The sequence below is a fragment of the Psittacula echo genome, assembly GCF_963264785.1.
Source record: "Psittacula echo genome assembly, chromosome: 13".
Taxonomy (NCBI): domain Eukaryota; kingdom Metazoa; phylum Chordata; class Aves; order Psittaciformes; family Psittacidae; genus Psittacula; species Psittacula echo.
In genome coordinates this window covers 7,919,874-7,943,575 of record NC_137749.1, presented here as the reverse complement: position 1 = coordinate 7,943,575, position 23,702 = coordinate 7,919,874, and the positions used below count along the sequence as shown (strand labels likewise).

General features: G+C 40.8%; 1 protein-coding gene across 2 annotated transcripts in view; it reads left to right on the top strand.

The window, feature by feature from the left end:
- Positions 1-6,559: 6,559 nt before the first annotated feature.
- The window catches only part of ZDHHC8 (zDHHC palmitoyltransferase 8), a gene marked incomplete at both ends in the record, with an annotated part of 112,585 nt that continues 95,442 nt past the window's right edge, over positions 6,560-23,702 (top strand). For both annotated transcript variants that reach the window (XM_080628640.1, XM_080628639.1), the window contains one exon: positions 6,560-6,663. In XM_080628640.1, coding sequence (XP_080484766.1) covers positions 6,560-6,663 — 104 coding nt within the window. The remainder of the gene's footprint in view (positions 6,664-23,702) is intronic.

The following is a 23,702-nucleotide window of genomic DNA, read 5'->3' as shown; positions in this document are numbered from 1 at the left end:
TTGTCAAGTGCTAAAGTTTAACTTGTACAAATTCTTCTTGCTTCAGGGAAAGAAAGATGCTGTATAGCCAGGCTCAATAACCCAGCCTTTGTTGGTACTAAGTTTCCTGTGCATAAAACTGGATGAATGAATGTCTGAAGACACCTGAATAACAAATTTAACTTAGAAATAGTTAAATTTCATGAACGTCAAAAATAGTGTCTTCTTAAGAGATATTTAAGGTCTTAAAAAATAGACTTTTAAGTTTTTATTATAAAAAAAAATATTCAGAATAGTTCTCTAAATTCTGTGTTAATTATTTTGAAGACTACACTAATAGGTTGGGGTTTCCTCAAGGAATAAGCTTGTATTAGTAATACTGAATGTCATATTCACAAATTGCAAGCATCCCAATTTGCTGTCTTTTAACACTGTAAATGATTATTATTTCCTGTGTAATAGGGTAGCTTGTGTCAAACACACGTTCTCTGTGATACCGAAACCTCAGAAAATTAAAATTCTCAACACTATGCAGATATAAGAATGTTGTGAATCAGTATTTTTGATACAGCGTGCTCAAGAAATACCTGTATGTAAAGGGCAAAAATAGAAGTCTGAATAGTTCTTCCAATTTTAACTGAAAAATTATGGATTGATCTGTACATGTATCTTCATCATGGAAAGAACTGACAGGGCTGTGCAGAAGAGGAGGAGATGGGTGAGGTTTTCAGGTGTACCACCTCTTTTCTCACTTGATATTTTATGTAGATGTGTGGGGAGGTATTTGGTTCAGAAAGCATCTGCAGCCTGAGGATGCTGGAGCATCTATGCTGAAAGAGCACCTACTGCCCCAACCAGCTGTACCAGTTAGGTGTGTGGATTTCCCAGTTTGAGAATCTTTCTGCTTCAGAAGGTGGATGCTGCCTCTGCTTTCTGGCTAATCCTGAGTTGTGCTGAACTCTGATTTACCATAACAGGCTACGCATTGTGCTGCTTCATCTCAATGCATTCTGTCACCTAACTTAATGAAAAACTCCACTTGATACCTGTTTAATTGCAACTATTTGTGTAGAAATGGAGATTGTGGGGAAGTTGATAACATTATAAACTGCCTCACTATTTTCTGATCTCCTGTACAGTTTGCCATCAGTCTTCAGTGCTGAGTACTTAAACAGTGGTGCAATTATTGAAAATAAACCCAAACCTCTCTAATCAAGTGTCTGAGGCCATCTTCATTTATGCCCTTCTGTTCCCAATATATCTATCTGTTTCTAGCAAGCTGTGTTTTCTAAGGTGTCTGTGGCAAGCCTAGTTTCTTACCCTTGGCCAGACTGATTTCAAAGGGCTCTTACATTACTGAGGTCTTGTCTCTGTGTAAACTTGCACTCATTTAATACAGTGAGGTGTGTCTAAAGGTTTTTTTTTAATGGTTTATTTTATGGTTTATTTAGAACTTACTTTAATGGTTTTCCTAATTAGATTTAGCTAGAATTACTCTTTAAAATGAAATAAGAGGAATTACCAGTCTTTCACTATCCTTAACTAAATTTTGACAATGTATCATTTTCAGAGTCAGGAGATAATGAAAACTAACTGCAACAGATCAGGACTAATTTTCTTGATGAAGATAAATTTGAAGTAATCAGCTGTAGAGTGGAATGTACATGTAAGTGATTTTTCAGACTAGTTCATGTGAAACAAGGTGCTATCTCAAGTAAGCAGTTTGTGCAATTACATAATAAGGAAATAACTCTTAAAATTGTGAAAACTGGCAAGTACAGGGAAAAAAAATCCTCCTTTAAGAGCTGGATAGTTATTAGTATCTCTAGCTACACATCAGATTTATGACCACTGGTGTATTTTTCCAATATGCAAATTTAAGTATGGGATATCTTTGGCCACTTCTGTCACGTTAGACATAAGCCACTGACTTAACACCAGTTCGTATTTGAAAGACTTGTTTATGTAACTAGTTTGCTATAATCTAGTGAAAATGCAAAAATGGTACAGCAAACTTCATTTTGTGGAAGGTGTCCGATACTGCAGGTATTTAATGAACTTCATAGTCTTAAAGATATTTTCAACTTTGAAGCTGGAGAAATCCAGCTTTTTGATGCTGCTATTATTAATCAGTTTTCACAAATTTACACCAGCTGATCCACTGTATTGTAGATATTGACTGTTTCACAAAGATGTGCAATTTACTTATGAGTTAATAGAGGAACTAATGGTGTGATAAGTTCTTGCCTATTCCTGTTGGGCTGGCTGTCCCCATTTCAAGTATCTAAAAGGGTATAGTTTTCTAATGCTGTTTTTCCATAAAAGCAATTGCAGCTATGTAAATGTCAACAAGGATGGATTGAACATTAAAATGACTGAAAAATTTGCGTCCTTTGGAGGATATTTTTTAATACTACTAGATATAATCAAAGTTACATTGTTTCATACAATAGTACTTATCAGGTTTAATACCTTAATTTGTTTGCTGGTACATGAATTGCTGTTTGCTCTGAGTTTCAGCAGCATCATTTAGAGTGATACTCCATTCTAGTGGAGAATTACACTTTATTAATGATTTTAAACAGGATGATTGATGCATCTCCAGAACTGTTCAGAGGCCTACATTATTCATATGTAAGTAGTTCCTTGTGGGGATGGTTTAGGAATCAGTCTGTAAATAAAGTAATTGAAGTCTCATAATAAATGCGACTTGACATGCCTTATCAGTGCAGTTGGGGAATACATGAGTTCTGTTCTAAGCAAATGCAATCCCATGGAAAATATGTATTGGAAGATTCTGGAGCATTCTGTGGGATCGCTGTTTAGGCTACTGAAAATTCATTATTAGGCAATAATTTTTTGATATATCTAGTAAGAATTAAACTTGAACAACTAAACGAAAAACATCACATTAAAGTTCCAATGGATAACATAATAGGCCTGGCTTGTACCCAGAACTGTCTAGCCTTGTTTGGATTCCTTGCCAGCACCATGCTGCATGGGATAATCCAGATGTGCTCTGTATGGAGCACTGCAAGTTTGAGAAGAAAAAAAGCTTTTACTGAACACCTCATTGCTGGTCGTTCGGCGTCTGCCCGTGACCCTGAACAGTTCACAGGTCACCAGTACTGTACGAGCTGACAAATGCATTTACTGTAGTAAGCAAATCCAGTAAGAAAAGTAGAATTATTTATTCTGGTCATTGTTTAATGACAACAGCTAATGGGAGTTAGGTGCTGAATTGCCTAGTGACCAAGAAAAGATTCCAGCTAACATTAGTGCCATTATTTGGTATGACAGTTGGATGGCAATCAAGATTTCTTGGTGCTTGCTCTGTCGTGACTTTCATCTTACAGCTTTGAGGATGGTGCCCTGGCATGTGGTTCTGACACAGCTGCTGTGGTTGGCCCTTCCTCTTGGGGTAAAGCTCCAGAGTAAAATCTTGCAAAAAGACCTGTGATCACTGGCCATACTTCCAGATTATTTTTAAATTGTTCTTTGCAGCTGTATTTGTTCTTTGGGTAGTCATTAAGTCTTTTCCTAATTCGCGCTGCCATTGCTCTTTACTTTGGTGCTGCCAGGATCTTTTGCACGCTACCAAGGTAGCCTGAATCCAGAAACTACAGTCCTTGAAATAAAGGTGTTGCTCCTGAAGAGAGCAACTCTGAGATATGCCTTTCCTGCTTTAGTCAGGTCCTCCTCAGACATCCTTACTGTTTCAATTGGTCAAGTCAAGACTTTCAAGACTTTAAATATACTTGCCTTGTAACAGTAAAATTGAATGTTGCTTGGCAGTGCTTTATGCTGTCTTGAAAATAGACCAGTTCTCAAGAATTGGAACATTAGTGGGAAGGAAATGAACTGTGGGAATTGTTGGACACCATATTACAGAACTTCATAGCTTTCTGGTAGGTAATCTACAGTGTGCAGTGGGAAAAAAGAATCTGAATACACGATTCAGCCTAACACTGTAGCCTTGTAAACAGGGAATGACTGAGCCCTCTTTTGGAAATGCTGGTTCTGCATGACTGCACTGTTGCACAGTCTTGATCCACAGGATGACTGTGCAGCCCAGGCCAGCTTGCACAGTGATCTTTAAGATCAGTTGATGTTTGGTGAAGTGCCTTATTCATTGCTATGAAAGCTACAATTCTTTGTGCCATGATACCATGTACTCGCACTGTTTGTTATCTTTAGTGTCCCTTTATAGAAGCGCTGCATGGCTAGGAGATTTTAAAAAAGCAGTTGCTTGCTGCTGAGTACCTCCTTTCGGAAGAGGAGTGGCTTAGAAAATAGATCCTCTAAGTCTGGGCTGTTACAGTGGGACTGTGGAGAAGCATTAGTGTGTCTGTGATAAAGGGAAAGCCATTCTGAAGGGTGGAAGGAGCAGGAGTACTGAATACTCTCCACTTGCAAAGCTGCATTTGAGAAGCAGGCTTTCTAGAGCAGTGAGAATCCTCACAGGAAAATATAACTGAAAGTAAATGAGGTGCAGAGAACAGGGTAGGAATAGTCTCCTTAGGAATAATTCCTCTGTTCACATAAAGGAATGCTACTGTCCCAGAAAAGCTTTGTCCTTAAAAAGAATGACATTTTAAGTAAATCACCAACTTCCAAATAACTGTTTTAAAATGAACTTACTGCTCCCTAATTCCTGCTGGAAACTCCTGCTTTTCTTGCTCACCTAGAAGGGATACTTGCATGTCCATGCTAAAAATGCAGATCTGTCACTTGGGGACAACTTCTTTACTACTTTTCAAGCCTTAAGAAATACACCTGAGTAAGACTTTTACTGTCCATTACAAAAAGCTAACCAAACTTCATAAACAGTCTGTAATGCTTGTTACAGTAACATTTTTCCAGTTTAAAATATCAGTGGAAAAATGAGGGTTCTGTTTGCAGCTGGAATTTTTCACCAAGAATGTTGCTTGAGTGGGGAGAGGGAAAAGGCCTTTAAATGATGGAAGTCATGAAGCCTCTGCTGATGTCGTGCAAATGGTGCTAAACTAACTGATGACTTTAGTGCATTAGGTGTGCTCCTTCCAGCTTAGTTTTGTTGAAAAGAAATCTAGTTTCACCTACTTGAGACCACTCGTTAGTGTGCATCAACCTGTGGTAAGTGATGGTGATGGAGAGATGTGCTTTTGAACCAGCTGGATATGCCAGTGTGGATGCATCTGCAGCTTTCACATTAGTATGCAGAATTGGGTTCTGTGTGACGCTGTTGACCTTTTGATGAGTTACAAGGATTGTAAGAATCATTTATTTCAATAAGCTGGCGTGACAAGGAGAGTGAAGCATAGGAACTATTCAGTGTCCCCCAGGCATTCAGAAATAACAAGTAGGTGTTGTCCCTCCCTTTCCTCAAAAACCTAACCCTGGAGTTCATTTTAAGTTGCCTTCTGTCTTTCATCCCTTTTGGATAAAACTTGGCATTTGTTCTCAGAGGGGTAGAGAACACTTTTTGTGTTTGGTTCTTCCAGGGCTTGGCTTTTTTGCAAACTGCTTTATTGTTGGGTTTTACTTGGTTTGTCCTTAATACCTTTAGGACTGTGGAGCTCATCTAGTCTCTTAAAATGGAAAATAAGATCTTTTCAGAACAGAACTGGAGTATATACCTCCTAGGGCAAGCTTACTTCTGAGAACACCCAACAAGCTGCAAATGTGGCTTTTGTTGCCTTACACAGTGGTATAGTCTATGTTAGCAGCTGCAAATGAGATCGGTTGGGGAAGAGAGCAGGAGGGAAGGGGCAAGGTGCAGCTCCTGCTGTTCATTTCTGAACTTCCAGATGCCCTTGAACCCTTCCTCCTGCCTGAGGGTCTGCTGCTGATCGGAGGTTGCTGCGGGGTGGTGTCCTCGATGTGAGCCGAGCAGCCGTCCCCACCGTGCTCTCGAGAAAGCCGGTTCGGTGGGCGTTCTGATGTTACCTTAAATCACCTCTTGATGCTAAGGGATGGATTTTAAAAGAACACAGTGTCATTTCAGTTCTGTTTGCACATCCTACAATCGGTTGCATTTGGCAGAGTGCAGCAGTTCTGTTAATACTGTGAATCCGGGTTTAGCTGAACGGAATGTAGGGTTTATTCCCTGAGCTGTATTCATGTCCAACTGACCAGTTGTGAATCTGCTGCAGGTCCTGACCCGCGGGAAGGGACCCGGGGAGCCCGGCCGCGACCGGGGGCTGCGGCAGTGCAGCAGCGCAGGGCCGAGGCATTTCGCAGCCGAGCTCCGGAGCGCTGTTAAAATGGGTTTAACGTCCCAGGCGGAGTCCGGGGAGCCCAGTGAACAGCCTTCTCTCTTGCTGTCCTTGTAAGAGCGGGGAGACCGGTCCCCACCCCCTGCGCAGCGGCCGCGGGGGGCGCGGTCCCGGCGCTGTCTCCGCGCCCGGCCCCGCCCGCAGCGCTACCTTAAGGGGCCGGGATCCGTGCGGCGGGGGGTGGGATTTCCTGTGCCGGAGGTCAGCTGCTCCCGCCGCCCCGCCCCGCTCCCGGGTCCCGCTCTGCCCGCGCCGGAGGGACCCGCATCCTGCCGGCTCCCTCCTCTCGGGTCGGATTTACAGAGTGATGTGTAAGCTACAGGATGCCCAGCAGCACTGGAAAGAGGTTTAAACCTACTAAATACATCCCTGTCTCTACAGCAGCTGCCTTATTAGTGGGTTCGACTACTTTATTTTTTGTTTTCACGTAAGTACCGCTCCGGCGGAGGGGGGTCCGGGCGGAGGGAGGCGGCGGGGATTGACAGCTCCTCCAGGCCCTGCCGCTGCCGGTCCCGCTCCCTGTCTGCATCCCTGCCGCCTTCTATCCCTTTCTTGCTTCGCTTTGCGGAGGCTGATGATCTCTCCGTGCCATAAAACGTATCTGACAGTCGGATCCTCCATTTCATGGCACACAAACGCTGCCGGGCTCCTGCAGCTGCCGGCGGTGCACATCACAGGCACCCGGTAGCGGCAGCCCCCCGGTCTGGGCAGGCAGCGCTGGTGTCTGGGAGGGAAATGCATCTGCAGCCGCGGCCGCCCCAGTGCCGACAGGCGTGAACCAGCCTCTGCTTCAGGAGGGCGAGCTGGCCTTTCGCTTGGGCTCCGCTGTGTTTCGGGGTTTATCCGGCAGAGCCTTTAGAAGCAGAGGGAATCCTATTCTAAACATTAGGGATTCTTCGTGTTTTTATGTAACTGCCCCTAAAAGCCTGAGGATCTAATGAACAAATTCGGATTTGCTTGAAGGAGGGAGGGGAAAACTTTTTTTTCCCCTCTCCCTGTTTCCTCTTCCCTCGTTCCTTTCTCCCTTAAATGCAGAATTGAGCTCTGGCGGGCGGCTTGCGGATCTCCTGTAGTTCTATTAGTATGTGAGCGGTGTAGTGCTTCAGCTTTCTGTTTCCCCTCCTTTTATATAAACTTGAGCTATGTAGATCGCCTCCCCTCCCTATGCTGGGGCAGCGGCAGCTTCCCTGCAGAGGCGTTGGTATTTCGAGAGAGATGCTACAGAACTGCTCTGAAATGAGCTTTGACTAAGCCGCTTTTTGGGGAGGAGAAAACAGCGCTGTTGGATATTAAGAATTTATTGTTTCATTTATTTTGAAACCGTTTCCCTTGGTTTGCCATTGCTAGTTTTTAACTGAGCCCAGTGAAGCTGTTAGAAGCAGGCGGCTATCAAACAGTGGGAGTATGTGTCTGTGTCTGTGTCCTTATGCTTCTTGGTTTGGCTGTGACGTGATTCTTCATGTTTCAAAATGCTCATTAGTGGCACAATAATCTCAATGTAGGATTCCAGAATAAAATGCAAATGTTCTTTTGTCTAGCAGTTTCTTTAAATCAGAACAGATTTTGACACTTGAGTTATGCTCTTGACTTAATGTGACTTGATTTCTCATTGCCTGTTTTTAATGCATTTGATATAAAGTGCTGGTAAATCCTTTCAGGATATTGAACTGTTTCAAGAACTGGTACAAGCCCCAAGAACTGGTATAAATATAAGCCCATCATTCATCATTTGGGCATCTAGTTATAGTTTGGCGCTCGCGGGCAAACACAAGGCTGAAGTTGGCTTTTGCGATGAACTTGGTTGATGCAGGTGATGTGAATGTTTTTAAAATAAAATATAAAAAAAAGGTGGGATCTTAATGCCAGCATTTATTTTGCTGCACCTTGAGAAATGGATGCATGCTCAGGTTGTTTTGGGAGCTGTATGTTTGTTTTCACATGATACTTTCAATGTGGATCTACAAATTGCTAGTGATATAAGACTTTCTGGGTAACACAGTTGTTGTTGAAACATCCTTTTGGCAGCAGGACATCAACTGACATGTTCGCTTTAGGATTTGTTCCTGTACGGAAGAAGCAATTTGCTTTAGTCTATTACCAGATCTCCAACTTCACTCTGCTCCCTCTGCTATCAGTGAATAATTACATGCAAGATGAAGTATTTTTAGGCTCTCTCCATATTGTAACTTGGCCTGTGCATCTTGAAGTGTTAGTAAATTTTTCTGAGGAGTGTCCCAGACATACGTTCTCTGCTGCTGCCAAGTCTTGTGTGTAATAAAAGTAACACATAATTGAGCAACTGTTGTCAGGCAGTATCTGGAGTCCTGTCCATTCAAAAACACTCAGATAAGTGTGTATGGAATCGCTGCAGTCTCTTACCCTGAGCAGTTCTAACAAAATCTATCTTTGTCTTGGAATCAAAGCAAGTACTATGCATGGGATCAGTGTCTTTTTACGTGACAGTGGGTATTTTCCCCTTTCCCAAGCATCTCTCATTTTTATCTTTTTCCACGTGCAGTAGTTTGTCTCTGAAGATCTTTCTGTTGGGATATGTTATTAAAGGTTGAGGAGATAGACCTGAATTTTCAGGGGTGTTGATTTGCACAACTCTTTTGATGTTGGGTAGATCTCTGACATGCAGCAATTGAGGCACTGGCCTAGAACTGCTGTAAGCAGTGTTATTGAATCACTCCATGCTTACTTTCATAGCACAAGAACTTTATCAGAAGAAGATTTACATGTGTGTTTTGTCATTAATCTCTAAGGCTGCTGTGTCTGTTAATGAACTAACCTGTGCATCAGTATGTGAAACTGGTGATGGATGGGTCTTGGATATCAAATTTTGGGTGCAGATCAGCTCAGTGGGATTATCAGGGACACGAGCAACTTCAGTGCAGTGAAACTGAATAGTGAAGGTTAATGTATGTGGAGAATTTGAATAATAACATTTTACAAACCATTTACTGAATAGAAAAAGCAATCCTTGTAGGGCGCTCAAACATTTCTGAGTAACATGTATTAAAACCAGAGGCCCTGACTGGGCTTTCTTCCTAGATGGGTTTGTGGGCTCAAGCCACATGTTGTGAAGTGTCTTCTGCTAGATGAAAAGCTCTTTGAACATGAAGACCAGGGTTAGTTTTTAGCAGTATAGCCTTTATTTTTAGCTTTTGTCCAAACAGCTTTGCTAAATGGCAGCACATAAAGAGTGTTTGAAATACACGGTACCCACTGTTAGTTCGTGGCAGTGTATCAGTGATACTCGTACTGTAATTTGGGTAAATTCCATTATAGATTCTCCTTTTTTCTTTTTCCTCAGCTAGCTATTTAGGATTCACTGTATCAGTGTTATATTCCTTCTGGATTTATGAGGGGGAACTGAACTATTTAGGTCTCAGGATTATTGCCTGGAAAGGCAGCTAAATATTGCAATTGTATTATCACAGGCTTTTAGCTCTCCATGTGTGTTCCTTTAATAATAAATACAAGCATGTGAGTAGGTGTCTAATTTGTCACAGTAGGAGAGTAAACAAGCATTAACTCCAGGCATTATGAAGGGATGTATCAATATATAACGATTAGATTAATTTACTTACATGAAATCAAATGGCATCATGAAGGCGGAACCATTTTTTCTTAACATTGCAAGAATCCAGGATGATTCAGTTGTAGCAAAATTCTACCCAAACCATTTTTCTTCATGTTTCTCTTAAGGCTTTTTGTTAGACATAGCAATTTAACCTATTGCAGTGAAGTCTGGACTCTCACGCCTTGGACTAGCAACTGCTATGATATGTTCATTCAAAGAACCTGAGTTTTGAGAACTTCCTGCCTTATTTTAGGCTGTATAACTTTAGTAATAATAGAGAATGCAGCTTAACTGTCAGTAAGCATAATGCTGTAAAGCATGTCACCCAATGAGCTGCTGGACTTAACAATCTTAAAGGCCTTTTCCAACCTAAATGATTCCATGGTTTTTCTTGAGCTAGTAGTTCACTTGTTTAAATTGTGCTGCTTACTGTAGTTTTTATTGCTGGGAGCCTCCAAGTTTAGCAGCTGCAGTGCCTGTATCTGTAGATTACACAGCAAGCTAAAAGCATGAGGTTTTAAGGAAAAACTGTTGCTTATTTTAGTAAGGAGAAAAAAAAAAAGCTCTTGATTCTCTCACTGAATGTTGTAGACTAGAAATTTCTGATAAAATACCCTTTTTCAGACTGTGTTTTCAGTAGCATGCAGGCACTTGAGCATCTTTGAAGCACAGCAGAAACACATAATTCACATCAAAGGTCCAGGTGCCACTACTTCTTTGATATAATGGTAGTAATGCTGCTGTATATTATTCCCTTCAACAGGATAATGAAATGGGTAATTTTCTGGGTTAAGGGAAAGCACAAATAAGGTGAAAACTCAGTCACTACTGAAAATGAGACTTCAGCTTTGTTCTTAGAAGTCATAAATGGGAGGTAATCATAAGCATACTCCACAGACATACGCATTGGCACTCTAATGCAGTCTGTGGCACAGGGGAATTTAATACCAATAACATTCAGGAAACAACTGAGGAGTCATAAATTGGTGTAGAAGAGCAACTGAAGCTGAAGTCACAGTAGGGGTGGAAAGAAAATAGAGAAATAGCCTGTACCCTGCTATTCAGCTGCTAGAAGGAAGAAGTATGGCTGTACTCAGTAGCAGAACTGGTGGATTTACCTTAGCAAGATTGAAAGCTTGGGTTTATTCATGAGCGTTTAAAATAATTTTGGTATTCCCCCCACATTGTGTATCATGTTACTGTATTTCATGAACTAAAAAGACTAAGCATTTCAGCAGTGGCTGAATCATCCAGGTTACCAGTATATGAATTTAGATACATTTCTATTATGACGAATGTACTTCTTAAATCATAAGCATGCCCACCCCCCATTATCTGATCCTGCACTAGAATAGCCCTAAAATAAATATGTAATAGCATTTTAAAGTTCAAACCTGTAGTTGCCATTCTAGATGGTAGTTAATGGAAATATAATTATATGTGTACCTTAGATTCTTGGACTGTTTGTTAGATCTCCTCTTCCCATGACTTGTATATGTTCATAGATTAAAAATGGGAAAGCATCATCTGCTGGTTTGACTTGGGTTTGTTTGGTCACTAGCAGAGGTCAAGCTAATAGAACATCATCTTTGCTTTAGTGAATTTTATTTGTCTCCAAAGATGTTTTTCTTACCTAAACTATTTTAAGGACTTCACTGAACTCCAGTTCCAGATGTTCAGAACTTCTGCCAGTTCAGTGTTCTGATTTCAGTTAGAATAAATTATAGAAAGTGATTTAAAATTTGTATTGCAGATGTTACGGAGCTTCATCTGTAACACAGGTGCATTTCATACCACCCTAGAGGAAACAGAATTGAATGCTGATATATAGATGCACAAAAAAGAGAAATTAAAGATATTAGAGAAAAAATCATAGCTCAGGTTGTCCAGCTTATGGAAATTAAGCAGCATGAATTCTACCTTATGGTTTGGCCTCTGCCTAGTAACTTGCTGAAGACTGCTGGTGGATGTGGTGTAGCTCTTGGTGCATTTGCTTGTGATGTGTGGTGCCAGAAGTTCAAGGTTTGCTGTGGTGTGCGTGTGAAAGCACGTGGATGCATTGCCACTGCTTCTCCGCTTCCCCCTCATACTACCTGATCAGTCACACCAGCTGCCCTAGAAGTTCTGGAATCTTTGCAACACAAAGCTTGTCTTCCTTGTCTGTCTGTAGCCATTCTAGAGATTCATTTGATGTTGGTCATGTTAATTGTGGAAAAGAACAAATTCCCCCTTCTTGACCTTTCTAAACTGTACTTCAGTACTTGACGTATTCAAGTATTTCTGATAGATTTTTTATTTCCTTTTTTTTCCTCACATGTCAAATCAAGACATTGCTGGAGCTGGTAGGGAGCAGCTTCAGAAAATAGACATTCACTGACAGTGAATGACACTATGTAGAGGAAGAAGAGTGTGCAAAAAAAGTGTGTGTCGGTTTAATCAGTGAATTTAGAAACTGACTTCACAAATTGTGATTTCAAGTAGTGCATTTCAGCCTTCTGAGGTATCTTAACATTTTCTGTCTTAAATGCATCTTTAATGGCAGGTTCTCCCTGTCCATTCTTCTTGTGATCCAGAAAAGGTAAAGCTTGCCAGACTGACCTGAATCAACTCAGTTGTCATGTCTGTCAGCTTCTGAAAAATATTTATTCTTGTTGTGACAAAGAAATGTCCTTTTAAGCTGTGGCAGTTTCATCTTGGTATAGAACTTCTGTAAAAAGAATCTAGACAAACTTGTCATGCAAGATAAAAAGGCAATCTCAGCAGGAAAATCCATTAAGCTGAAGTGTGAAAAGTTGTGTTGGTTTCTTTTAATATGCCGGAATAGAGCTCAGTTCTGCTGCTTTTATCTAGTTGATTCTATCATCTCTGCTTCCAAGGGGCCAGCAAAGCTGGCAATACAGGACACTTTTGAAAGCTATTGAAATTCACTCCTTTAGAAAACCCCCATTGATATTTATTATGAACAGGGATATTTTTTCTTCCTGTAGTCTAGAGGAGGGAGAAGAAGAACCATGTTTGTTGATGGGAATCCATAGGTAGACATCCTCAGCTGGGGATGCACAGCTATGCACACGCAGCCATCAGAATGGCATGTCAATGCTCACTGTAGATCTAGTTTTAAAGGCAGAAGAGCTAATGCAATAAAAGTTATTCCTGTCCATGGGCCATGCACAGCTGCGGTTCAGTGTGTGATTTATGCCAGTAACAACCTCCTTCCTATTTTTCCTAATGAGCAGGGATAAAGGAGGTATGGAAAGAGGAATGAGTGAGTGTCTCAATTAGATCAGGGTGGGCCTCTCAGCCTTTGTACATGAATATACAAGCCATTTTTCTATTTTTGTTTAAAGTCCTTTTCAAGATACTAATTTGAATACTGTCCATGTTTGCCCAAGAATGCCACACGTGTATCCTTTTATAAACAGAAGCAATCTGTACAAAATTGCTCCAACAACATGGGAATTCAGTTGGCTTATTGGTAAGGCAAGCTAAGCGATGCTGCTGTTCTAAACACAAATAAAACTTAAATTGAGAGACAGATACATGTGGTGTCCTTAAGAGGTCTGATTTTTGAGGTTCATTACATGGGACAGTTGTTAACTTAAAAACACTTAAGTTTTTTGTGTAAACAACTTATTCTGTTAGCGGGTGCTTCTTATCTGAAATCAGATGTAGGACCCTCTGGCGCGGGGATCTGTGGAACCTGTGAAAGGTAACCTGGAACAGGTTTTCTGTTCTTACTTTACTAAGTACAAGGAAACTTTTCAAGGCCTACGAAGGGAAACCATAAGTTCTGTTTATCTTGCATTAGAAGATGTCTGAAATACAGTATAAGGTGGTATAAGCCAATCTAGAGCATGAAATAGAGGCATACTGGAGTGGGGAAAAGTATCTTAAAAGCTGAATTAGTAGTACCTTTGTGTAACCAGTGCAAAAATAGAATACTGATTTGCTGTCCTTTGATTTGAGCCAGTAGATACAAGACTTCTTTCTCACTAATTCAAGAGTAACGTTCAATTTGGCTGCACTGTTAGAGAGCTACTATTAGTTGATCATTTGTCAGTGGAAGTTGATAATGAAATTGAAAGGAAGAGGTACAGGGGCTGAAACAGTAATGCTGCAGGTCTAAATGGAAATTCTGCCTTCTTCTTCTGCCAGGAATAGTGGAGATTGGAAAAATGTAGCCAGCCTAAGTCTTATTTTACCATAGGAGAGGTGGTTTTGGGGATCCCTGCTTGTCATAATTAATTCAAATGAGTACACCACAGTACAGTGTATACTATGTAAATCTGCAACCCATAATCTGTATCCAGAAAGAGGATTTAATTACTCACTGATTGTTCTTCCGCAATTAGTAACACAGTTTAGCTAGACTGGCTCTAAAGCTGTCCAAAGCGCCTCAAATTCTGAGCTCTGAACCTATTACACAGACATTAGTGGGTGCTTGACTCTGTTTTTGTCGGGATGGATGTTATGGAATAAACTGTCCAGTAACCCATACTTGGGTAACGCAGTGGTTACCATGGTTTTCTGTTTGTGAAGGTGTAAACACAGAATTTGTGGACTTCAAATGTGAAATCCTTATGAAATGCCTGTACTCTAGTGCTGTGCGTTGAGATCATCCAGTAACAAAGGACAGTGGAGCCAGGTGCAGGAAAGAGACCTCTTGAATTTTAGATCTAAACACCAAAGCAGCTGCTGCCAGCACACACGTGCACCATTTTGTCATGCACTTTAATGCTGCGTGAAGTCACGTAATTGGGAAATGCTGCCCTTTGTGCTGGAGGACAACAAGCTCTATGGAGCAGGGCAGGCAATATGAAGATGGAATAAATGAAATATGGATTCTTGTCAAACCACATATAAAATGATGTCATTATTTTTTGATGAAGGGAGGTGTTCATAGGGGCAAACTACTCAGTAATTCATGGAAATAAGGTTTGTATGTGCCACTTTGAAATGACTACTCTCCAGAAAACCCCTGTATGCAGTCAGACTAAACTAATCACAGAATATTCTTAAATGAACAAATTACTTTTGAAGTTGGAGCCTAACAAAGCAAACTTGAAACTGCTTAAATATATAAGGGCTTTTGTAAATAAAGGCAAGGCAAAACCTTACTCTCTCAGGATTCCTAAAACTAAATTGGCATTTACATTAGCTCTCTTGCATGTCTTCAGGGAAATAATCCAATGTAATATCTATATCAACACAATTTAAGTATGGTGCTGGGAATAAGGAAAGCTTGGACATTTTTATAAACAAGCATCATTTTAATTTAAACTTGAGTCAATCACAGTAATGCTTCAAAATGGAAAAGTTCAGCTTAAAACTTTTCTGCCTACTCTGATCCCAGTTGGCTAGGAGATGCAGGTATTTTCTCATGGAAAAACACTTCCTCTCCCCCATTTTCAGCCAGTTCAGTTTCAAAAATTGTTTGGGATTATTTTCATTGTGTATAACCTCCCTCTCAATTTTTTTCTCATGAGTGAGATCTCATTTTGCATGTTTAGCTTTCTCTGAAGATTAATGTTTGCCCTAGCAGTAAGACTCTCCAGATGTGTTATGATCTAATAACACTGTGGTTAACCCTTTTCTGCTGTCAGCAGCTTGCTGAACCACCTCATGTGTTTTACCAAAACCCAGCTTTTGATTATGTACTTTCTTGGCTCCAAGCAGCAGGAGCCATTAGTTAAGTAGGTGGGTGCACTGTCCCTCCATGGGGGTTGTATCCACCAGTGGGCTCAGGAACCTCTGCTCAAAGACTTCCCCCTGGAACCATGCTGTTAACATGGCTTCTCCTCTTAACATTCCAAGCACAATAGTGGGATGGGGGCTTGGGGATGTCTATATGGTCTTCATGAGGCCCAACCTGTGACTTGATGTAACTCTAGGTTCCTTTTTAAATTATCATCTCATTTTTCCCGTGTATGGTTCTTAAGTGTCACGTCTGCATTTTCTCTTTGAAGGTCTTGCCTTATCACCTGACCACATGGACGCAAATTACTTTTCTAATGAGTCACTCCTTGAACGTAGATTGAGTGAGGTTTGTGGTTTGAGTTGCAATCTAGGTTAATTTTTGGGGGTTGTACAGACTTTGCATCTGTAGCTCACAGAGGTCACTCTGATGGAGCTGGGATTTGGCCTGGCAGGACTCACTTTCTTTGGGTATTATGTGACATGTAGTCCTGATGTTGCCTTGGTTAAAATTAGCAAGACTTCCCTGTGTATGTGCATTAAGATCTTGTCTCCTTTCTTATCTGCTATGTAGGTGACAGTTGGAACTCACCACTGTCACAAATTTATTTGATGAGAAATGTTATTCTGGTCTGTACCTCCAAATCAATTCTGTTTCTTGCCTGCCTTCAGTTATAACTTCTGCAGCTGACCTTGAACCAAGTTAAATGCTTAAAACTGCTGGAGAAGTGTACAAAAGCTAGCGAAAACTGCTACAGGTAGAGCCATAACAGTGAACAGACAGGGTGTGCTAACCCTGTTACAATGAAGTTATATATCAGTTATATAATACAGTTATAATTTAGTATCCTAATTCACAGGGTCATTACTTCTCATATTCTTTAACTCTACTTACAGTGCATGCTAATTACTCTTCAAAGAACCAAATACAAGCTTGTGTAGTAATGCAGCACTAAAAAGAGACTTCATACTATGTGCATTTTAAAATAACATTGTACAAAGTGACAGCCTCTCTCTATCGTTTTTAGTTTAATGAGTGCACAAGTAGGCTGGCTTTGCACATACCGCAGTTTGTGTAAATGGCTAACAAGTCTTCATGGCAAAACCAATAAAAGCATCAACAGGCACTGGAATGTTTTTTCATGTTACCAAGTTTTGATAATTCTGTAGGAAGAGGTATACAAAATGACTGCTTCCTCATACACAGCACGAGTCAAACAGGAGGAGATATGGAACCACTGAATCTGATGAGGTAAATTCAAATTCATGTATGTAAGTTGTAGCATCTGCAGCAGGAAAGCGGATTAATATTTGCCACAGATTTCAAAGTGCAAAGACAATGCAAGATTACAATTGCAGGACTTGCTGTGTGTGGATATTAAATCAATGTGGGGTTTGTTATACATTTTTATTTGTTATTTTGTTTTTCTTTAAATTGTGGAACAGAACTTCTAGTCCATGTCCAGATACAGAACTGTATTAGAACATAAATTGCAAGCACCACCTCACCTCCTCTCGGCAGAGCTGTGCTGAGAACATACTCTTATCTCATGTAATGTATAGATTTTGAAAGTCAAATTTTGAAATAAAAGTCTGTCTCCATGAACAATGTTCTTAAGAACCTGGGGGATAGTGAAGGAGGACAGGCAGACAGTTTTGTTTATAATAGTGAAAGGGTTGGTCCCTTGGAATGGGATGGTTCTGGTTGTGTCATCTTTGTGTATTTTCAGAAAATGGCATTTGACAGAAAGATGGCAATGATAATAAGATACAAGATCTTACATGTGACATTGAATTTGTCCTGGCTGATGATGATAAACAATGTTTTCAACAGGCTGGGAAACATCTGCTTTTGTTTTATAATGCTTGAGCTGAAGAAGACTAGATAGAAAATAGCATAGTGATCTTTTGTGTCACATTTGGGCCGTTTCTGGTAGGAAACTTTGAGTGTGGTCATAGGCCTTCATGAGACCCTTTCTGACTTACGTAGGTGTGATTCGCCTTTGGGAGGTGTCCAGGAGACATCATTACTCTGTCAGAGGGCAAGGCTGTAAAGACACAAAGCTGGGAAAATGCTTGGATGTGTACATGCGTTTAATATGATTTTGTGGTTAGACTATTATCAGGACTGCCTAGTGCCTGGGCTCAGGTCTTAATCCTGCATAAAGCTTTCTGTACTCTCTGGCAACTTGCTTAATCCTTCTGAATTAAGTTCAAAATTTTTACCTGTGGCTGTTTCTTACACTGGTAGTTATCCGGGGCAGAACTGCGCTACTCCCTGTGGTGAAGTCCCTGTCCCTTCTGGAGTCCAGCAGCATAACTTGTGAATTAGGTCATCAGTGCTATCATCCCTGTTCCTCAAAGAGGGAAACTGAGGCAGGTTGTCACTGTACAACTGCAGTATTGGTGTTGAGGAAGTTTTGCACATATATGCCAACTCCAGGCTAATGTCCTGTCAGCCCAGGACTCAATGAAGTTCATTCTTTCATAGAGGGCTCCTGAAGGTATAGTTTATTCTACAGTTTCTTCTCCATCCTGTGTCAGTTTGGACCATGCAAGGGAGAGTCATACAGCAAGACCATTTATTTCTTTAACACTTATATCTGCATGAATGTATGAATATGGAGATAAAAGTACTAAAGCTTCATTGTCTGCCTTTAAAAGTTTAATGGTAACATTTAGACTTTTAAAATTTCATTTGTATGTGATTCCGCAATGGCTAATTACTTCTGCCAAATAATTTTTCTTGCATGGCTAATGCAAGAAAAGGCTACAGAGATAGAACTAAACGTGGTATCTATGGTTCAAGAACTGAAAAATTAATGATTCCTTCTCTAGCCTCCTGTGTTTGATTTATAATTCATACCTGATAAAACATAAATGCACATCTGAGCCAGCTATTGTCTCTTCATTTACTATCTAGATGGGTTTTTTTAAGTCTTCCCTGATGGATGTTGGGGGCTTGTGAATTTTGGGCCACAGAGTGCTTCTGAAGAAGGTGGTTGCCAGACCCACATGTTCTTCATCTGTCATTTCCTTCAGACTCTCTATCCAGTCTAGTGTCTGGCCCCAGGATTTGTGTTGACCCCAGACTGCGGAGCTGCTGCAGCAGGCTGCTGCCATGACCCTTGACTTTAAGAATAAACTGAGTGTGTGGTTTACCTTTTCAGAGGCACTTGACAGCAGAAAGAAATGGAGAAGTACAGGGGGTTTAAGTGTCATAAGCAACTAGGTGCAGCCACTCTCCATCTCAAGGAGAACCATGGGTCTAGACTAAGCACTAACCCCTGTACGCAACACATCCTTCACTTCCTGTGTGACTTCTGAGTGGTCTTCACAGTCACTCTGGGTCTTCCTGGGATGTCTGGCTGCCTCTTGTCTGGCTCTTTGCTGGATTTTTTTGCTATTCTCAGTCTCTCACTTGACAGGTGCCCTCCCGATTAGTCTGTTCAGGTAGATTCCGTAAGGCGTTTTGCCCGATACACATGCATAGGGCGATCCGCTGCTTGCTCAACTTCTGAAATGCCACGGTACAGAAACGGATTCGTGGTACGAGGTGCAGTTCAACCTCTAATCCCATCTGTTGGGCTGGGGTGCCTTTTATGAGTTGGTGCAAAAATCTTTCTGTATTGAAATTGTAAGTCTTTATTTAAAGTATCTTTATTGTGACTCACCTGCATTTGGTATCCTTTCCACAGAGGCTGACCAACTTTTCTATCTTATTTATCTATCTGTATCCTCATTAAAAAGTTTTGTATTCTCTGTGAATTGACTTGTCCAGAAAAGTAAGCAGAGTTGGGTTGAGTCAACAGGTAGGGAGTTGTCCAGCAATTTTCCAGTTACATTGTGCTCTTCTGAAAATGACAGCCCTGTTTAGTGGAGTGATGTCCCACAATTTTGTGATGGATATGCTGTGTGCTTTTGTTTGCATCTTTCAGAGTGGCTTTTATTTATTTGTGTTGCATCAACTGCTGTGGAAATGAGGAAAAGCTATTTTGAGTGTAATATCCACTTGGCATTAAAAAAAGTGTCTCTTCTTGCCAGTTTTCTTCTCAGTTCCCTTAGAAATATTTTTCTGTTGGGCTGCTTCTGCTATTATGTATGTTGTGCTGTGTCTCCAAAACAGCAAACTATGCATGTTTGATGGGTGGATGCTTGCATGTCTGATGAGGGGTTGATTCCCCTGGGCATGTAAGTCCTGCCAACTCTTTAGTTAGAAAATGTGAGGTTTTAATATACATTCTGTCTCTTGTTCCCAGTTTGGCCTCTTCCTTTGGAAAGTGTTTCTTTGGAGCAAGGAATGATGTACTGTATTTTATTATTTTTTTTTTTAATAAATAAGAGTTTACAGTTATATTGAGATAAATTAAACTGTCTGCATCTAATTCAGACTTCTTCCCTGAGTTCCCTTCTCACTCTTTCCTACCATACCTATTCAAATAACTCGATGAAGCTGTCTAAGAATTACATAGATGGGATGAAAAGCGCATCTAAAGCTAGAACCAGATTCTGATCTCCTGACATGCTAATTAGAATCTCACTGCAAAGTGATTATTCCTAGGCATTCAAGTGGGTGCTTGCTTGGTTTAAATCCCTTGGAGGGCTGTTGGTCCTGTGATACTTCATCTGCCTCTATTAGCCTGCACATCCTGGGCCTTATCCTTCTAAAAGAGGGCTGTCTGCTGCCCAAGGATAAGATCCTGTTCCATAATGTAGAAGAGATGAGTTTTTCAACAGGAAAAAAAGAGTAACATTCCTCAACTTCCTCTTGGAAATGACTGAATCATTTCCGTTGAAGCCTTAAAGTGGGACAAATATTTTGCTTGAAGGGGAGAGCTAGCAGAGAGACTGCAGTCTAACAGTTAATTTGGCAAAGTGATTTAGAATGGAAAATACCCTGCAACACTGCTGTATGCCTGTGCACTCTCAGTGCCATCGACAGATCTGAGCACACTCCCACGGATTTTTCCAGTGGCTGCTAGTTTTCAGGTATTTCTCTTCACTCCTCAGTTTTCAAGTCACACTTCCTTATTTTCAAGAAGCAGAGCCTATCTGCTGGAAGTCAGTCCTCTTAAATATGCCACTTCCATAGGGTGACAGTTTTAAAAAGGTTGTGTTTGCTCTTTGTCTGAGTTCTGAAAACACTGATTCAAACAAAATTATCTCCTTTAGATAATTTAGACACTTCAGACAATATACGAGTCTGCTCTCATTTAATTGCTAGGGGGCAGGATAGAAAGACAGGAGAGCAGAATTGTGAATTAATGTGTCAAGGCAAGGATTTCTTTCATTTTCCCCCCATCTAAATGTTTAGACAAAGGAAGTGTATCTAAGGAGGAAGCTGCAGAATGGGAAGGAATCTTCTGGGTTCCCACAGAAGTAACGCAGAAGGCATTTTATGTTTTCTCCAGGAATATAAAACCACTTGATTATCACTTCCCTGGCTTTACCTGTGATATTCTGAAGGTTATTGGAAGAAAGGTACGTAAGGGAGACCTAGACTAACTCACTGCTGATTTTTACTCTGTGCTGTAATAGTTTTGTCCGGGTCTGTGTTCAAAAAGCAGAAACCTGTCAAAAATTAATAGATCTACACTGAATTTCCAAATTATTAGTAGTACTCTACCTGCATATTAACTTTCTTTTTGTGCTTATTTAACTAAATCTTGGAAATAGCCTTCTAAAATATAATCAATAGATGAACTCACAATAGCTGCTGCACTATGCACACTTGAGAGTCAATCATGTAGTTGAAATCAAGAATTTTAGATTTCAAACTAAAGAAAATAAAAATAATAATTAAAAAAATAGACTCTCTAAGGGGAAGGTACTGCATGTTCAGATCTCTTGTCGTGGCCCATTTTATTTGTAAATATAAAAAATGCTAAAACTCTTACGTGTTCTAGACGTACTGCTAGTTCAGTGTTCTTTGTTGCGCTCCCACGATATGATAATAATCCAAAAAACATGTTTCCATACAGATACTAGAAGGTTTTAGGTGCATTAGATTATAAATGTGTATCTGGAAATAAACTGCCAATCTCCATTTTTGGATGAGCCTTAGGGGAAGATTCAGTACTATAAAACAGACTTGTTTAGTGACAATTCAGCGTCACTTCACTTGCCATGTATGATCACCCTATGAAGAGCTGTGTCTTGCTGTGATGACAGTTTATTGGAAACTCTCCATAGATTCATTGGAACTTGGCTGAGCCCCAGCTCCACAAATGAGTGGTCAGAAAAGACTGTTTGTAGGACACAAGTCTATCCAATTTGTAGTGTTGATTTGATTCTTTTTTTAATTAATACTTTAAAAAGTGTGTAAGCGGAGTGCCAAAAAGACAAGAAATGATCAGCTAAAACATTTTAATGCAACATATGACGCTGTTCCATACTATCATAGGAACATGGCACTTAGATACAGCAATATTTTTTCCTGTGACTTTTATTCAATTTATGGTCAACAGCAATTTCAAATACTTTAAATAGTCTTCAAAATAAATTCTGTCACTTTGCCCTTTTTTCTCACCCTCCTCCCCCAGTACATATCTCTTTTCCCTGAATTCCCTTAAAGTCCAGCATCTCGATGAACTTAAAGCAAACAAGTTGAATTTTTTCCCCACTTTTCTTCTTTTTTTTTTCCCCTGTAAAACTGCTTTCTGTGTGGTTCTCTAGCTTAAGGGTGATTGGCAACAATTAAGTAAGGAAATATGATTGTCCATAGTCCTTTTTAGATGCTGTAATTACAGTCACGATTAGTAAGATCTGGCTGGCTGATTTCTGGTGAAATAATCTTTCTCCTTTTTTTGTTTATTATTTTTTTAACTGCTGTTTCTTCAGTGCTTTGTGTGAGACTTGTCACTACTCTATCCATCCCTTCAGCACTGCATTGCAAGGGTAGTGAATGTCAGGATGAAAGCTTAAAAGATCAGAGCTAGCGATGACAGCAGATTTAAATGCACCCTTGCTTATGATTCATGTTTTAATGTTTCCTATAGATTTACCAGTTTATGGCTTCAGAGTCTGGAAATACTCTGTGCAGGCAGGTTGTGCTAGGTGCTGGAGCCATCAGTATAAAGCAGGCTTTTGCTGTGTTAGGGCTTCATCCTGCTTACAGCCCTGCATACAGCAGGCTGGGTGAATTCCCACTCAAGACTCGCCCTTTACCCTGCCCTGCTGGGTTAATCCTGGTCGTTGCCAGGCACCTACCAGCCACTCTCATGCTCCCCTTCATCAACAGAGTGATGGAGAAAATAAGATGAAAAAGCTCATGGGTTGAGAGGAAGACCCATTACCATCATGGCCAAACCAGACTCAACTTGGGGAAAATTAATTTATTGCCAATTAAAATAGCCTTGGATGGTGAGAAACAAAGACAAAACATAAATACCTTTCCCCCCGTACCTCTCTTATTTTTTTGCAAGCTGATCTTCATGCATTCCCAAATCATCTATCTCTTCCTACCCACCCTGAGCAGCGGAGAATGGGGAACTGTGGTCAGTGTGTGACAGTCCTTCTGTGTTACTCCTTCCTCTTCACATTTGCTGCAGTGTGGGCTCTCCAGTTCCTGTCAGACCTGCTCCACTGGCCATAGTTCTTTCAGGAAGTATCGATCTGCTCCAGCATGGGGTCCTCCACAGGCTGCAGGGGACTCGCACACTTTTTGCACACATTTTTCTCGCACTTGTCCCCTCACTCTGCGCAGGTTTTGCCCTTTTTTGATATGTTTTCCTTCAGGTGCCACCAGCTGTGCTGCAGGGTTCAGTTGCGTCCTGCCGTGGAACCGGCGGGAACCGGCCGTGTCCGGATCGGGGCAGCCCAGCCCACTCCTCACAGCAGCCCCTGCAGCGCCTCAGCCGCTCCTCGGCGGGTAAAACCCAAATCTCCCAAGATAGAACTTTCTACATAGATGTTGTAGCAGTTTTACACTTACGTGAATATTCACATGCAGGAGAAGGAGACTGACAGAGCGATAAATGACAACAGTAACAAAAGCCTCTTTGACCTTCTTTGTCCCCAGCTGCACCACTGAGGTCAGTCCAACAAGTCGGGAGGAAAATGGATTTTCTTAACTTTTTCTGTGTATGAACTACTTGGTTTTTAGCAGCTCTTAACAAACACTCTTCAGGAAAATTATCCAACGTGAGAGTGCTGTGATGGCTCACTCTGATTTATTAAATCCGTCA